Source organism: Alosa pseudoharengus, unplaced genomic scaffold (assembly GCF_046254945.1).
Source record: "Alosa pseudoharengus isolate Yale_2024_CS ecotype anadromous, Long Island Sound unplaced genomic scaffold, YU_APseudo_1.1 YU_APseudo_1.1_scf_16, whole genome shotgun sequence".
Lineage (NCBI taxonomy): Eukaryota > Metazoa > Chordata > Actinopteri > Clupeiformes > Clupeidae > Alosa > Alosa pseudoharengus.
The window spans coordinates 29,730,315-29,748,303 of NW_027468630.1; the positions used below are offsets into that span (position 1 = coordinate 29,730,315).

The 17,989-nt window shown below is 39.3% G+C and overlaps 1 protein-coding gene across 8 annotated transcripts in view; it reads right to left on the reverse strand.

Moving 5' to 3' along the window:
• The window catches only part of dgkza (diacylglycerol kinase, zeta a), a 129,698-nt gene that overhangs the window by 48,566 nt on the left and 63,143 nt on the right, over window positions 1–17,989 (reverse strand). For all 8 annotated transcript variants that reach the window (XM_076287645.1, XM_076287646.1, XM_076287649.1 and 5 more), the window contains 15 exons: window positions 16,431–16,487; window positions 15,215–15,283; window positions 15,045–15,116; window positions 14,263–14,379; window positions 7,676–7,747; window positions 7,172–7,267; window positions 6,652–6,734; window positions 6,506–6,566; window positions 2,647–2,760; window positions 2,176–2,316; window positions 1,008–1,086; window positions 720–775; window positions 520–582; window positions 294–367; window positions 84–195 (listed from right to left, as the gene is read on the reverse strand). In XM_076287645.1, the coding sequence (XP_076143760.1) occupies window positions 84–195; window positions 294–367; window positions 520–582; window positions 720–775; window positions 1,008–1,086; window positions 2,176–2,316; window positions 2,647–2,760; window positions 6,506–6,566; window positions 6,652–6,734; window positions 7,172–7,267; window positions 7,676–7,747; window positions 14,263–14,379; window positions 15,045–15,116; window positions 15,215–15,283; window positions 16,431–16,487 (1,266 nt within the window). The remainder of the gene's footprint in view (window positions 1–83; window positions 196–293; window positions 368–519; window positions 583–719; window positions 776–1,007; window positions 1,087–2,175; window positions 2,317–2,646; window positions 2,761–6,505; window positions 6,567–6,651; window positions 6,735–7,171; window positions 7,268–7,675; window positions 7,748–14,262; window positions 14,380–15,044; window positions 15,117–15,214; window positions 15,284–16,430; window positions 16,488–17,989) is intronic.

Genomic DNA, 17,989 nt, shown 5'->3' on the forward strand with positions numbered 1-17,989 from the left:
AGATACTTCTTCTTTGCAAAGAAACAGAATGAAGAATGATCTATCAGAGAGGTCTGGAATTAAGGCCATACACGAAGACCTACCAGTGAGGTCATGGTGAAGCCGATCACCTCAATACAGCCATCATCATGGCGCTGTGGCTCAAAGTCATGGTGCTCACTTGGATTTCCCCAGGGCATGGTGCCAGCACAGTACCTACACCACGCAGGAGGGCACATACACATACACATATGAAACAAATAGAGTTCGAAAAGGAGAGGTTACCTTGGATAACAAACATATAGAGGACTTACCTTGGGATGTTCAGGAACACGAGGCATTGCAGTTTCAACTCCTGCACTTTTGAGGTGAGGTCCGTACCATCACACTAGCAGTGCAGGGAGGGGCAGAAAACACATGGGAATTCTTAGTGCACCGCACAAATGTCTTGAACCATTTTTGCAAATGCATGGTGCAATTCTTTGCTGATGTATCTAAGAATATGTTCAAGTGTGATTCTGCCACATCAGTAAGACTTACCACAACCTTAATGTGCTTGGCCAGATCTTTAGAGCTACCCATGAGGAAGTCTGAGAACGCAGTCTAACAGAGAGAAGCAAAGCATTTGGGAGAAAGTACAGCCATCACTGCTTTCCAAATGACTACTTTAATCATCTCCATAAAAAAAAAATTTCTGTGATTGTTCATGTTCCTCTTGCATTGACACAAAGTATACTCACCCCAGCATAGAACATCTTGTTACGGAAACGGCTGTTAAATTTCTCAGGGTTGGCTTCTAAGATTTGGACAGAGGGGAGATATGTCACTTGTGTCCCACACCATCATATGGTTTTAATTGAATACACATACTCAAATAGAAAATACAGGATTTTCCCATCATCCCATGCATAAAATGCAAATTCATGCACCACCTCTGCACACATTTCTTTACAAATAAAAGAAAACAATATATAATTCCTTCACAAATAAAAAAGAACAACATTAGCATTTCTTATTAGGTAACCAACCTCGAGATTCATGGAACTCTAATGTCACATGAGCGTCAAAGCCAAGGCTGAAGTAGTTGTTGAATACATCCAAGGGAAGCTGTTGAATATGTTAAAGACTGTGAACCATTGTGATACAAAAACAGGATTATATCTTACAGCACTAAATACAAGCCTGGCAAACATTGAGATCCTGCTTTTACAGTGATTGAATAATACACATGATTAGATGAATATCTGTAGTGCAAGACTTATTGCTCCCTGAATAATCTAGCAATATAACTGTCTGAATGTTCCTTCGATCTTTCAGAATGTAGGGTGGTGGCTTAAGGTCTTGTACTAAATCAGCTTCTCTGGGCTCTCAGCAGTGCTACCACACTCTGTTCGGAAAAGCAGGTTATTAACAGCAGGTCAGACAACAAGTCAATTACATGTCAGTGGACATCACTACAGCCATCACTCGTCTCTGTCCGACGAGTGCCCGACAAACATACACTCATGCATGCCCTAAGGACCAGTGGGACAGGAGCAAGAGGGTTGAAATGTCTACTTTATGGCTCACTGGACCTTGCATCAACTGAATTACAAAACATCAATCACGAACTGGACATTTTTAAATCGGAAGATGGCCTCTTAGAAGAGTAACTCTTCCCTCTCCTGCTGTTTCTAATCATCTCTATCTCTCACCATAGATCCAACACAAAAGCATGCAACCAGCAAACCCACATAATGTTACAGAGCAGAGGCTGGGCCATCATGCTGTCATAAGGGTTTAAATGGCTTCCCTCTGACCTGTTGTGCTTGCTATCTCATCTGTGTATGGTCACTCAACTCAGAGATACTAGGACACCACTGCCTATGGAACAATGGGCCTGCTATAAGGAGCTACTGAAAAGCATTCCCTGTTGACATCAGGCCCTAATGGCACCTGGGGGATAAGTTATTGTTGCTGTGTATTTCTTCTCTGAGTCTTACATGCTAACGTTCCACCTATATGATACAGAGAGTTAAGCTTAAAATTCTGCCAAGCTGTCAGAATATGACCTCTCAGATACGTGGAATATGTGAAGAGCTACATACTTAAGCAATATAAATAGAAAACCTGGTGGGAACTTGGCCCTTGCAGATGTGCATCAGAACCTTCCTCATGCTGAAAAAAAGAGGCAGGGGTTGAAAGAAGACTGCTTACTTTATCTGTCTGCTGGTCATCCTTCTCCTCTCCTGCAGCCTCAAGATTGGGCTCCACAATGAGGTTCCAACGGTCCAGCTGGACAACGTTCCCATCTTCGACATGAGACAAGATCTTTGACACAGGTTCATCTGTATAGCCCTATACAAAGCAGAAGAGAAGGGAACCTTTAACTTTACACTGACACTGTTCATTTTATTATTTGACACCAAATGTACAGTGCAATTCTAGAAATTTGCAAATTATGATGCAATAGTTGATGACCTCTGGCAGAGTACAGTGTATCATATCAATTTTACAGTAAAAAGAAATATGATAAGTAAAAAGTTGTAATATGATCACTAGATAGATGAAAATCAATGTACATTTGATTACAATTAAAAGACCTAAAAACTACCTTAGGAAAATTAGATGGCCATTAAGCAAAATAAATGAGAATGGACTCCAATAGTGAAGCATAATTACACATACCCCTCCCCAGTTAAGTGTCCTGGCCAGATCATTTCCTGTGCCAAGAGGAAGAACAGCCACAGCAGGCTGAGGATTCAAATTGAGCTGGTCAAGGGTAGAGAGTATCCATCCCACCTATAATACACCAGCAAGGACAGAACGAGACACGCAGAGAGGGACAGAGGGAAGAAAAAAAAAGAAAGAAAGAATAAATGTAAGAAAGAAAGAAAGAAAGACAGACAGACAGAGAGAAATCAACAACCCCCATTACCAAAATCTATCTATATCTGTCTTTAAAATTGTACCCATTGTTTTTTAAAATTGTACCCATTGTGTTACAAAGTAACACAGTAACACCAAGTACCCATAACTATTATAAACAATCATGACAGGTTAGAAAGTAGGCTATTTATAATGTCCCATAATAATTGACATAGGTCTGTAACTGTTCATACAGGATAATGACTCAACCATAAAGCATTACAATGTTACTATGAACCCTTGTAGCTGTAATGTGAATCCAGTTTCTTTTGTCAGTTGCCATGATGTATTATGTAAGGTATAATGTACCACACAGCGTTCAGGTATCAAAAAGTCAATGCACACTCGAGGTGGCAATGCGGGAAAGAAGCAAAGCAAAGTGGCCGTTACACCTCAAATTATGTTTCAGGCATTATTTTATGTGGGAAAATGTGCCATACGGAAATAAGCATCTGAGTAAAAATATAATTTTCCACAATTCTATACAGAGCCCTATGGGCCCAAACATAAATATGCTTTTAGTTCCCTCAAGATTCGTGGCGAGGTAATAACAATTCATGAGATCCCTGCATGGCTAGCGTCCAACGTACCAAGTTTAATGCCAGCTTCTCTGCTTGGACCCCTAATAATAAGACTGCAAAGGCCATCAGCTATAGCTGACTTGGACATGGATCAAGCAAATGTCACCAACACCACATACTATTTTCAGAAGTCATACATGGTCCATAAGGAGGAGACTAAATTAGTGAAAATAACTGCATAACTGACCATTGCAGTTACACTATTTTTACAATATTTATACTGGAAAGACTACAAATATTGTATCTGATGTAAATTTATTATCATGGCAACAAAACAAGTAAGCCTTAAGAGGAACTAGGCTATGAGGTCTAACCCACACTGTACTATTCCATCTCCAGTTTTAAAATGAAATATATCTGATTCTGGACCAAGACTTACTGATGTTTTATACACTGACAGAATCAATGACTTTAGCGATGTGCAATGTGGTAACAAGAGTAGTAAAAGGGACCACAGTCTTTCAGCTGTTTAGATAAATTAACATAATAGACTCTGCAGGGGAAACTACACTACGCTTCATGTTGCAGATTTCTCTGCCTTGAATACAGCTTACTCATTATTGGTGTTATTTTTTTTTTTTATAGGCTATAGGCATTTGAGGATCAATCTTTGTGGCACTGCATAATGAGCCATCTGATATACAATCCAGGAGGTTCCTATTGGTTTCTGTTTCAAACCTGTGCCTTGTCTACAAACAAATAATGGTCTGAATCATGGTGGGTTCTATGTTATGGAGTGGCGCAATATTTGTTGCCAACTGGATGGTGGTGGATCAATATGATCCAATCCATCAGAGTAGGATATTAGCTGATTCATCATTATCGTTATTAGCCGATGCATCACTATTGCAAGATGGCCGTGCTGCTTTAGGCTATAAGCACTTTGCACACTTAGTGTCTTACACTGTTAGCCTAGCTTAGCATAATTCATGGAAGTGGCTAAAAAGGAGCTAAATGCTATCTGGTGTAACCCACTTTCATAAAAACTTGATTAGGCCTATTAGCCCAGGTTTTTGTTTGCTTCAATCTCCGAATCAACCTACTTATATTTGGGACAAGTGTTGGCTACATATGGGCCAGACCTTTAATTCTATTCACACAAACAGTTGCTCAGCAAAGATAGGAAATTATATCAAATTGATTAAAACATAAATAACTTAAGATATGGACACATATTGGGACTTTATAGCCACCAAAGGTAGGGAGTCACTACAGTACTTTTTTCACCTTTCTTAACCTTGGTGGTTTACTTTGGTGGTCATGGATTCTTTAAAATGAACTGAACGATTGAATTGTGCAGAATATAACTGATCTAACAATACATATAGCATGTCCATATTGAGAGAAGTTTAAACTTTAGGAACTCTTTACACTTTAGGCTAACAGTGCCTGCCATTCATCAGTGGAAAATGTGTGTTTTAAGCAGTGCCGTATACTCTAACTTATCTGTGTGTGATCTAAACAATACAGAACTAGATGTGGACAATCTACTGGGCTTGAAGAGGTTTTATGCAACCAAACATCCATGAAAACCAGACCAGGCTTTTAATTGAGACCTGCCTTTACTTGTCCAAACCTGTAGCCCTACCAGGTCAGTAAAAGGGGTCTGCTTCTAATTGGGACTGGGCTTTTAATTGAGTTTTTACAGTAAGTTAATTTCCCCAAAAGTTGGCGTGTTCCTTTAAACAATCTAATTATCTCTCTTTAGTGGCTGTTAGAGAAAAAAATAGTCATGGCAACCTACTAATGGTAGATACAATTAATGTTGATGAGGTATAAGGCCCTACTCTACAACACAAGTTGAAGCTGGTGCAAACTGCACAAAGGGGTTCAGGGAAGACATGCCATCAATGTTAACTGTTTTTTCTATTTTGATGTTTATGATGTTTATTGCATTTATTAGACTTACATATATATCTCAGAAACACATTATATACAGTTGTGATGAATAAGTTTACACACCCATTCTAAAGTTGACTAAAAAGAGGAATAAAAAAAAAAAATTTTGATCTTAATGCCTTAATTAAAAAATGAGGAAAAATCCAACCTTTAAGGCACCAATTTTCTTTGTGAATGAATAATGTATCGTAAATAAATAAATGTTCTTTCTTAAAATACAGGGGTCATACGTATACACACCCCTATGTTAAATTCCCATGGAGGCAGGCAGATTTTTATTTTTAAAGGCCAATTATTTCATGGATCCAGGATACTATGCTGATAAAGGCATTTGGAATTAAAATAGCCCCACATCTTCACATACTCTTCACCATAACTAGAGATTGGCATGGGGTACTTTCCATAAGATCATCTCTTAATGCAACTCAAACCAGCTATTAGGCTGAAATAAAACCATGCCAATCTCTAGGTGTGGTGAAGGGTATGTGATGACGTGTGGCTGCTTTAATTCCAAAGGCCAAGGGAACTTTATCAGGTTGCATTGTATCATTTTTAGTAATCCAGGAAGCCATGTTTGGGCAATCATATCTGGAAACATATTATTCCCAAACTGTAAGATGGAAGACAAACATATTCTCAGCATGACTGAGCCATGAAAATGTTGTAGGCTACTGTATGCCCAAAGATTTTCCATTAAGCCCTAGATAAACATGCCAAAAAATGATACCAAGGTTATTATAAACGCATCATTTCCACACAATGGCAACTTTCTGAAGGAGGTATTACTAAATTCTGTATCCACTGAGCAGGACAGGAGTAATTTTTAGCGTACCTGTTTTTCTGCACTACATCATCTCAGTGACTTATGAAATATGGTGCATTAGTTTGGTTGTGGTTATATCATATTAAGGACAGGTAGTAGGATCGTGTAAAATCAAGCAGTTTTCATACCAAAAATGCCATAGTTGTAGGCTGCTATCATAACAATAATGTACAGTGACACATTAGTAAACACAACAACCACATATCACACAGAAAACTATATACATTATTATACAATATAAGCACGGTCACATAACACATGACATGTATGACATGACATGTATTGTATGGAATGTACAAACAAAACATGGACTTACTGTTCCATCACCCCCACAGGCTAAAATCCGCAGGTTGTGGACTTTGCGATACATTTCTAAGCTATAAAAGACAGAAAGAGCAAAAGTAAATTTACACAAACAAGCACCTGCCAATTGTGTGTAACTTTTTACTGCTTAAGGCATACCCCTCTTTTGGCCCTCCTTGGCTGAGGTCAAATACTTGTCTGGGATTGAGGTACCACATGAAAGACTGGATGATTTTGGCTCCCTGGAAAATAAAAAAAGGTAAATCTTGCAGCCTTGACTATGTCAACCACATTGCGAACAGACTTTTTTTGAATTGCTTATGGACTGCTGTGAACATTTCCAAAGATCATAGTAGAGAGGGTAGATAACCTATTCTTATGTTGTCTGTTCTGACATTTAAACGAGAATTCCAGCGATTTTTCACATAGATCTCTGTTTCTCGAATTCACAAGTACTGTCGGTACAAAAAAAACAAACAAAAATAATCGGTTTTGCCTAGCCTGAGTTTCTGCAGCCAACAGCTAGAGCCAGGCAGCTACAGTGCTACACTCTGGGGGCATGAACATGGGGGCTCATGAGAAACGAGAGAGAGAGGTCTATGTGAAAAATCACAAGAATCGTCATTAAAACAATTAATGACAACTAACTTCAAGGCAGATGCTGAGGATTCCTTCTCACCTGATTACCCCCACTCTTAGGGTTGACAAATACAAGCACAGGTTTCATTAGCTGGGAGGGGATGGGCCTGACAATGAAAGGCTTCCAGCGAGCCTCCTAGCAGGAAAGAAAATGGAAGATCATTAAAAGCATTTTTTGAAGCAAACACTCTCACTCTCTCTCTGTGTGTTTGTTTGTTTGTGTGTGTGTGTGCGCATGTGTGTGTGTGTGTGTGTGTGTGTGTGTGTGTGTGTGTGTGTGTGTGTACACACAATAGTACTTAAGAGATCCCCCACAGGTACATTTCAAGTATTTTATGACAGAGGCCAGTCATTAGCATCATGAAAGCCGGTCAATACAGTTTCAGTATTGACTTCAGAGACTGAGCAAATGCAATTACAGGCTGCAATGGCCCAGTGTATGCCGCCAGGCCACTTCAAATGACAAGTCTTTCTGTACTTTCTGACTGTCCTCTAACAAATGCAGACCTATTCTTATTGATTTAGAGAGCACTGAGCTCCTTACCTCAGCTCCCTTCTTGCTGGATTTGCGTTTGAATGAGGTCCGTTTCTTCTTTTTACTAGATTTAAGTGACGACTGCAGAAAAGGCACAGACAAAAAAGCAATGCACAGCTGTATCAGAACACCCATTCTCTCTAAATCAACATGATTGAATACAAAGGATATTCTCTGCTGCCATCTACTGAGAGAGAAGCAATACAGTCCAATGGGCCTAACACATACAGTATCTCAGCTCCCAGCAGCAGCCATTACATGTAGAAGCATGAAGGATAATTATTTACAAGTTGTATTGTTAGGCCAATCAAGACAGTGTTTTATGGTTATGGTTATGGTTATGGTTATGGATTTAACAGACGCCTTTGTCCAAAGCGACACATAAATACAAAACAACAAATTAAAATTGAATTGGGAACAGATTAGAATGTAGGTCAAATATAGTAAGGAGAATAGTTATAGTACACAATAATATCAATTCAATCAATAGCCTAATAAAAAAGCAATGGAAAAAAAGGGGAAAGGCAGTAATAAACAATAATGTCCATTCAATCAATAATATAAAAACAATGACATGCTAAGACTACATTAAGGAGAATATCAATAATAAACAATAATGTCAAATTAATTAACAGCCCAATTAAAATAAAACAACATTATACAAACCATAACACATAAGCGCTTAAACAACTAAGTAAATGTTGAATAGGAATGTCTTTAGACCCCTCTTAAACGACCCAAAACTACCACAGGAACGGAGAGCACTGGGCAATTCATTCCACCAACATGGAACCACTGAAGAAAAGAGTCTGGAATTAGACCCAGTTTTCATGACTGGTCGACACAACATGCGCTCACCAGAAGACCGCAGTGGGCGGTTGGGGATGTAAGGCTTAATTATTGAATTAAAATAACTAGGAGCAGATCTAGTTAGTGTCCTATAGGCCAAAGTGAGAGATTTAAATTGAATTCTGGCTACTATAGGGAGCCAATGGAGAGTAACTAGGGGAGGAGTTACATGTGTCCTCTTTGGCTGATTGAAGACCAGGCGTGCTCCAGCATTCTGAATCAGCTGTAATGATCTTGTTACACAAGCGGGTAGGCCAGCTAATAGTGAATTACAATAGTCCAGGTTAGAGATGACCATGGTCTGAACAAGAAGTTGTGTGGAATCTTGTGTCAGATAAGGTCTGATCTTCCTAATGTTGTAAAGCATAAACCGACATGATTTTGCAATAGAAGCTATATGCTCAGAGAAGTTAAGTCGGTCATCAATTACAACGCCCAAGTTTCGTGCCGATCTAGTTGGGGTCAGTGAAGTTGAGTCAAGCTGGATGTTAATCTGTTGGGGAATAGCTGTTTTAGCTGGAAACACCAAAAACTCTGTTTTTGAGAGATTAAGCTGAAGGTGCCGATCTTTCATCCAGGCTGAAACATCATTAAGGCATGCAGAAATCCGGTGGGAAACAGTAGAGTCATCAGGTGGGAAAGACAGGTAAAGTTGAGTGTCGTCTGCATAACAGTGATAGTCAAATCCATGGGAGCGAATGGTATCACCTAAGGAAGTGGTGTAAATAGAGAAAAGCAAGGGTCCTAATACTGATCCCTGAGGCACACCTGTGGTGAGGTCATGAGACTTAGATACCTGTCCCTGCCAAGACGCGTTGAAAGAACGCCCTTTAAGGTAAGATTCAAACCAGTCAAGAGCTTTTCCAGAAATTCCCAGTTCAGATAGTATAGATAGGAGAATGTCATGGTTAACAGTATCAAAGGCTGCAGATAAATCTAGTAGAATTAATACTGATGACTGAGCAGAGGACTTAGCTACTCTCAATGCTTCAGTCACAGACAGAAGAGCAGTTTCAGTAGAATGACCACTCTTGAAACCAGACTGCATAGGGTCTAGTAGATTATTCTGATGAAGAAAGTCACAAACTTGCTTGAAGACCACTTTCTCCAAAACCTTTGACAAGAAAGGAAGAAGGGAGACAGGTCTGTAGTTTTTCACCTCAGTTGGATTAAGTGTACTTTTCTTTAGCAGAGGTGTAACCCTAGCCTGTTTAAAAGAATAAGGAACTATTCCAGAACTGAGTGAAGCATTAAATGTTTTAAATGTTTTATAGGCCTACATTAAGAAAAAAATCTGACATAAGCCCTTAAACTCTCTGTAGGTGCAGGAAATCTGCATGAATTTGCATCTTAATCAGATCACAATGCTTGTAGTCTATGCTACAAAAGATAATAAAGGGCTTTAGAAGTCTGATATGGGTTAGGTACTGCATGGCTTTTAAAGGTTTGATAGTAGACCTAATATGAACTGTGCCAAGTGGATTGAGACACATTTAGGATATGCTAAAAAGAATGCACACATTCTCCCAATAATGTTCTGTTCTGGAATTCAGGTGGCTTATCTTTTTTTTGCGTTTATTGTTAGTGTCATTGCCGTGTCGATTGCAATACTCACAACGAGGCTGGGAATCAACCTGAACATACATTTAATATTCATATTTTTAATTGCCATGTCATTCCCATGGTAGATCTATATCACGTAAAACAAACAAAGTAGCTTTCAAGAGTGCAAATGAGGTTTCAAATTACCAGTATCACTCATTAAAATAAGATAGCTGGACCCGACTAGCACACACGGAATTTTCTTTATTCTGTAATGCGAAACACAAGCAAACGTTTTTTGACAAAATAAGGAACTCAAGAGATCTGCAAATATGTTGCTGAGCAACTTCCGAATGTTTAGAAAATGTAACTACATCAGAATGTTCCCAGCAAGAGTTGCATATTTTCAGTCACACTTCTTTCTGATGTTAGCCTACGAATAGGCTACCCATACAAATTTTGGGAGGAGGGTATCCAGGATTTTACTAGGGAACAGTGTCAGAACTTTGCCAGGATGGTATCAGAATCTTAAAGGAATTATCCGGAGTGAAATGCACTTTAGATCGATTTCCGGAACAAAACGCTATTTTTGTACCTCTAAAGAAAACGGCGACGAAATTGTGAATTTCCAGAGCGTGTTACAACACACTCAGCAATAAGACTCCTACGGACTTTCCCCTCAAGGTGGCGGCAAAGATGGCAACATTTCCGGAAAGGTACTGGCTTGATGAAATTCATTCTGGACTCTCTATTTGACCACATAAAGACCTCGGGATACTTCGGTTTGGCTTTAGGGACCCTCTACTCACTACCACGTAAGTGTTATGTTGTTTGGAACTGTAGAAGAGGTACAAAAATAGCGTTTTGTAGCGGCGCAATTGAAATGCCGCGCTCACTTCCAGGCTACGAGTTGTGACTGAAAACGGTACAATCGAACTAAAGTGCATTTTACTCCGGATAATTCCTTTAAGTTGGTGCAATTTCACTAAAGGGTTGAAACAGAGCAAAAATCAAGGATATTTGAATGCACCATGTGAAGGGTTTTCCTAGATTGAATCACATTTTTGATAGTAGGTTGTCATTCGGGTGTGCTCACAATGTGTCAGCCTAATGCTCAGACGTTTTAAAATGAAATAGGATTTTCCCACAGGTGTGCGTGGTTGAAGAAAGAGTAGTCCTCAAAATGGAGGGTTTTGAAGTTAGAAGGGGGTGATGGACACGCAGGGATGCAAAAGGAAAAGAAATGTCAACAACAAAAGCAATACGGCTACACTGGCAACACTGAGCAGTGTGAGGTTTGAAGCTCTGGTAAAGTCTAAGGAATATCATGAAGTGGCAGAAATGAGAGAGAAACAGAACAGGAAAGAAACAGGCCCTGATAAAGAGATACAGCAAGAGAAAGAGGTGAAGAAGACCAATGTGAATGAGGAGGTGAAATACATGGTAAATGTATCAGCAGAGACCAAAATAAATAGGGCGATTAAACAGCGTGTTACTGGTGAAGACGGTGATCCAATGAAGAGTGTTCATCTTCAGAACAACTGAATAAGGCAAACAGCAGAGCACATGGAGTGAACAAGTGACACTGTGATCTCTGAAGATGAGAAGGAAAGAGCAGAAGAGAAGACAGAGGCCATCCATGGTGATTTTATAAACCAGACCATTGAGTATCTGAACAAAATGTGGAGCAGTACCACATAAAAGAGTATGTTGCCAGCCATGAACGAGAAACGGGCAGGATCAACATCATCTGCAGGATCCCAGTAAGGACCATTGGCAACGTGGAGCAAGAAAGAAGAGCACACATCATTAGAGCCGAGATGTGGGGGAAAGCCTGGCAGAGCAGATGGAGGAGGTGGGAGAAAAGGAAACGAGAGAAAAGAGCCCTGAGAAAAGCAGAGAACATGAAGAGACATGAGGAGTCTGCCGCGCAGTGGACTTAATCCACTGGAGCACTCAAGCTCCCACCATGGATTCAGGGAATAAGGTAGGATAGGCTTATATGTATTATTCATCTAACACAATGTACATGTTAAATTAATTTAACTAATTTACGTTTAATACTACTAATTATCAAGTACAAAAGCACTTGGTAAAAGTACTCTGGTAACAGTCAAGAAGATACCTATTGTTGTTTTTTAAAGAATTAATCTTTATTTTTTACTGGTGCCTTTGGTTGAACTTGCTTTTTTAAGACATCTCTATAAACAATGGTACACAATGATAGCCTGGAGGACCAGACCCAATCTGAAAGATTTTAGGGTCTGGCCACAAATAACATAATGGCCCAACTCGATGGGCGGCACCAAGCATGCATTTGAAAATCTCACTGCACGCAATTGGATAACACTATACGATCAATGTTAACTGACTGATTCCGGACTTCGACGCAATTGGGTAACACTACGTCTGTCATCTGTTTAGCTTGCCTCTGGCCCGCCTATATCAGATACACAGATATGATTGGTTCCCCGCAATGCAAGGGGTAAAAGTTACGTGCATCATTACTCGCTGAGAAAATGCTTCCGCGAGAACTCTGGATTCCCAGGGTAACACAATGATAGTAGGGCTGTCAAATGCTTTTTAAAAAAAAAAAATTGATCACTGAATTAATCACTGAATTTCTATAGTTAATTGCGTTTAATCACTTTTTATATATTTGAATTGCGTTTAAGTATATTCCATTTCTGATCTTTCTAGAAGTCTATATTAACAATGTAAAACAATTCTTCCCTGGGTATCTTCATTGGGAATCAAATGAAAGCAAAGAAAGTTACTTTATGAACTTAACTTGAAGACGTACAGTGGTGTGAAAAAGTGTTTGCCCCCTTCCTGATTTCTTATTTTTTGCATGTTTGTCACACTTAAATGTTTTAGATCAAACAAATTTAAATATAGTCAAAGATAACACAAGTAAACACAAAATGCAGTTTTTAAATGAAGGTTGTTATTATTAAGGGAAAACAAAATCCAAACCTACATGGCCCTGTGTGAAAAAGTGATTGCCCCCTAAACCTAATAACTGATTGGACCACCCTTAGCAGCAACAACTGCAATCAAGTATTTGTGATAATTTGTAACTTAAGGACATTTATCCTGCAGAGGAGTTGCTGCTTACAGCTCGTGACAGTGCGTCTTCAGCTGTGCTTTATATGCGCCTCTCGCTATAGACCAGGTTTTTCTTGGTCAGTGGCGTACTGTAATGCTTTTTAGATAGTGTACAATAGCGATTTTTAGATAATGCGCTAGACCGCACCTTAGGTTGTTAATTGCCACACCCCTGAGCGCATTGCTCAATAAAAGACATGGGCATGGCGAAAAACTTGAGTGTACAATAGGAATACACTTTGCGTCATGATGAGAATACGCTTTGTGCTGCACTTTTGACCCGTCATAATAAAGCCCATTATCTTTGAGTTTAGTTGGAAATAAGGAACTTTTCATATATAGAAATATGCAAAATGCATGTGCAAAATGTAGCCTAGACCTACAGCACATTTCAATGAAGTACATAACAAACAGATAAACGCCTAGTCCATATAGTCATTAACTATGTTCAGTTCACGTGTAGGATGGTAAACAATGTTTAGGTCATAGATTATAGCTTAAACTTTATATTTCAATTCCATGTCGACTAAGCAAACACAGGCACCAACATGAGTGCACTGTCATCAGCGCCAAAGTGGCAAACACTGGATGAAAAATGGATTTTATGGAGCCGACAAAATAGAGCTGAATCGTAATTCACACAGTGGCAGCGGCAAAGTGTGATGCTGGTGTGCATAGTAGTGTTTGAGAACAATGGAATGGAATGTAATTGAATGTTGAAAACGGAGTGCGCCACACTCGTGTCAGCGCTGGTTTCCACAGCGCTTTAAAGCGTCACTCAGCCGAGCCGACTGGGAGTTCAGAACTGCGTTGGTGTTTATTATCTCATGACTACAGAAGAAGGAAGTGTCTGTGGCAGTTTAAGGACAGGAAATGTGCATCAATGGATAAAAATAGTAGCAGCAGAGAATGTCTAATAAGGGGAAAACCATAGATATTAGAAAGCTAGATACTGCTAATAAGAACTTATGCAACTTATTTAAGGTAGTTTTGATCGTATACATGCTCAGTTTGAAGTATAGGATGCGTCAATTGTGATGTACATGGTAGCAAAACATGAATAAATGTTCGGCATGTGAGCTGGTGTTGGACTGTACCTGAGGTCTGCGTACACGAATGATCCATGTGGGTGGAACAATTACTGCAGCATGAGCACCTAGAGAACATGCTTCTTCAATCTGTTGTAGCATGAAGCATGTCACCTTATTGTGGTACTTCAGGAAGGCGTGGGGTAGATAGAGAACAGTGGTGGAATCACATGAACAGTGTGAGCATTACAAGTAGTGATGAAAAGAAAATGGCTCAACTGAAACCAATTTTCCATTACATTTGCATATACATAAACACAGCATACAGTATATGAGGTCTCACATTGATTTCCAGTTCCTAAATGAAGAGTGAGTGTAAGTTTAATAAAAACAAATTATATATATATCTATAAATATATATCAAATTGTATGACTGTCAAGCCTACCCAACGGCATCAAATAATTTAATTTTAATAAAGACTGTAAAATAAAATTACATAGTCAATTACTTATTTGCTAACTTGCACTGTATCTCATTCGCAACTAGTCAACCCAACACACACAAACAACAGTAACATTTAGGAACCACTTCAGCTCATAATAATGTACCCAGTGGTGATCGCATAAGCATCTTGGGACTGCAGTGTATACCGGTATTTGCTACCTATTACAAAATCAGTAATTACTGTTATTATCTCAATTTATTGGATTTATAATTTATTTAACCAGATCAGTCATAATTATTCCATGTCGACTGAGCAAACACAGGCACCAACATGAGCGCACTGTCACTTGCCACGCACTTCACCAAAATGGCAAACACTGGATGGTTACAGTGAATGGGTACTTACTGCTTGCTTACACCATGAACAGCTGATGGCCACAATCTCTTTACTATGAAATGCAAACTTCTGCTGGAAACCCTGTAGGAAAGGATTATACACCATGAAGGGATGTTCCCTGAACTAAATTCAGATAGATCTACTCTGACCAAAACACTGCATATGTAATGGGAACTCACCTTCCCACATTGTCGGCACTTCCCATCCTGTCGACGTCTATGGACCCAGTGATGCCGCACTATTGAAGGCTGTAGTGGAAACATGAATCTGTTGTGTCAACATTCATTTTCAAGAACATGACAGACATTTTTACCACCATTGTACAGTACATCTCTTAACATGATACTCTAAAAAGTATATACCTAAAGATGTTATAGTCCTTTACTCCAAAAGGGTTTGTGGTTTATTGCGAAAAGAAATATTCTGGAAATTCATTCATTATTTTCCAAACTAATAAAGGTCATACGTAGACAACCAATTTCCCAAAATGAGTCTCAGTTGAGTAGCAGTTGATTTCCCAGTCACAACTGAGTGATTGTACCTCTTCAAAGATTAAAGTTAAAGAGAGAGAGTTGCTTTATAACAGAAATGTAAAACTAATATAATATAGCTGAGAGATTCGAGTTTAAAGTTTAGAGGAGTAGTGCACACTTTAGTGCAGCAGAGGGTGCTACAGACAAGAAGAAAATTCAGCATGCCAGGATCAGCCTCTACAGTTCTTCCTACAAAAATGGCAAAACAAATACCCTGCTATATAATAATTTTGCACAGACTGGAATTAATTAATCAATTACTTATATGAAGTGTTGAAACATATTCTTGTTTTGACCACATGAGGAGCTGAATTAAATGTAAAAAATCATGCAAAATGTGTTGCATTACTTAATTGTGATGCCATAGCTACAAAACATGAATACCTCACTATACTGTACATAAGAATTACTGTTAGTTTAATGACCCTAATAATATAAGTTAAGATAAGGCAAAGTGATCAGAGAGAATCATGGATATTTGTGGGTGTGAATTGTCTCTCTCTCTAATGGGGTATAGAGGACAGGGTGGTACCTTCTGATTGGCTACAAATGCAGTTGCCTTGAGTTTAGGCACACCACTGTGCCTAAGCAAAGCCTGGGGCCTTTTGAGGGCCCTGCGGCGCCAGGGTGGCTAACCAGAGCAAGGCATGACGGAAAAGGAAGGTCAAAGGGCACACACAGGAGAAGGCACATGGAAGAGAGGAAGGAACAAGAGAGGAGATAGGATGGTAAACAAAGCAGTGGAGGGGAGGAAGTTTCCAGGAAAAGTATCAATGGAGCATGTTTCAAAACAACATGAAAGGTGATTTAGAAATAGGCACAGGACAGTCCACAATACCAATAAACGGGGGTATGTACTCACTTCCCGAATATTTCTGGATCCTGATTCCCTGAATGATGGTTTACATCTAAAATTTATCTGAAGATAATAGAGAATGACACATGTTTAAGGTGAATTGCACTTTCATGTAATTAGCTTAATTTTAACCAGTTTTGTTAAGAAAGCATTTTTTACAAGCCCATGAGCCAAAAACAGTAAGTACCCACATAGTTAATGACCCAAAAGCAAAAGGTTGAGGTCAGTGTGTGTTAATACTGATCTATCTGTCCAAGAAGATATCCCAATGTGATTCAAAGACCATCTCAGAAAAAAATCATTCACAAAGATTAATAAACAAACTAACAAACATGACAAAAATAGGTGGGAAACACTAACTAATCTCTCCTCATCTCCAAATTCACACTGCATAGAGTAATGGGTTCGACCCTAATGGCATAATTCCTTTAGGTATCTGCAAATGGTGCACCTGAGCTGTGAATATCCAAAATGATAGAGCTTAAAGCAACACCAAAGAGTTTTTTGTACCTTAAAATAATGTTTCCAAAATCGTTTCAGTAGTTCATCAACTTGTAACAGGGTGAACGGCACTTCTGCATTCGCTTCGCAGCCCTCTATCGGCTATAACCGCACTATGTAAGTTTGCCAGATCGGGTAGCGGAACTGTAGTTTGATGGAATGAGACATAAGAAACTACAAATTTGACTTGCGTTCGCAATACATTGTACTTTCATAAATCATGCAACATATTCTACCTTGTCTGTGGACATTGTTATTTGCAAAGCCGGTGCTGTATAAACAAATAGCGTGCGTGCAACAGAGGGAAAGTTCTTTGGTGTTGCTTTAAGAGAATGGAGAGGCAATCTGATCTTTAAATATTTAACTGCAGTGCAGATATAAGATGTTTGAGAGAATTCCTGACAGCGCATGGACCATTTTGAACAAGTTTAACAGACAGGTCTCTGTTCAGATTGTTGGTCAGACAGGGAGATTGATAGGGCGTAGGTATTCACATCACATTTGTGGGGCAGTCGTGGCCTACTGGTTAGCACTTCGGACTTGTAACCGGAGGGTTGCTGGTTCGAAACCCTGACCAGTAGGAACGGCTGAAGTGCCCTTGAGCAAGGCCCCTAACCCCTCACTGCTCCCCGAGCTCCACTGTAGAAGGCAGCTCACTGCATCGGGATTAGTGTGTGCTTCACCTTACTGTGTGTTCACTGTGTGCTAAGTGTGTTTCACTAATTCACGGATTGGGATAAATAGAGAGACCAAATTTCCCCTCACGGGATCAAAAGCAATTCACCTACATTAGCTAATACTATGCATATTTTATGGAAAGAATGGACAATACTCTTATGAAATATGTTTATGAAAGGTTAGTATTTTTTTACAGAGTGGAGCACCAAGACCAGAAGCCAAACCCCTGTCATTCATACCCTGGTTATCGCAAATTCAGCTTAAGACCAAAGTGCTAATCAAAGCCAATAAAGGTCGAGAAAGTAAGAGAGATGAGAAGAGAGGCAACTGAATGAGGGAACCCGAAGGAAATTCTCTGGCAATTAGGCCCAATGTTATACAGTAAT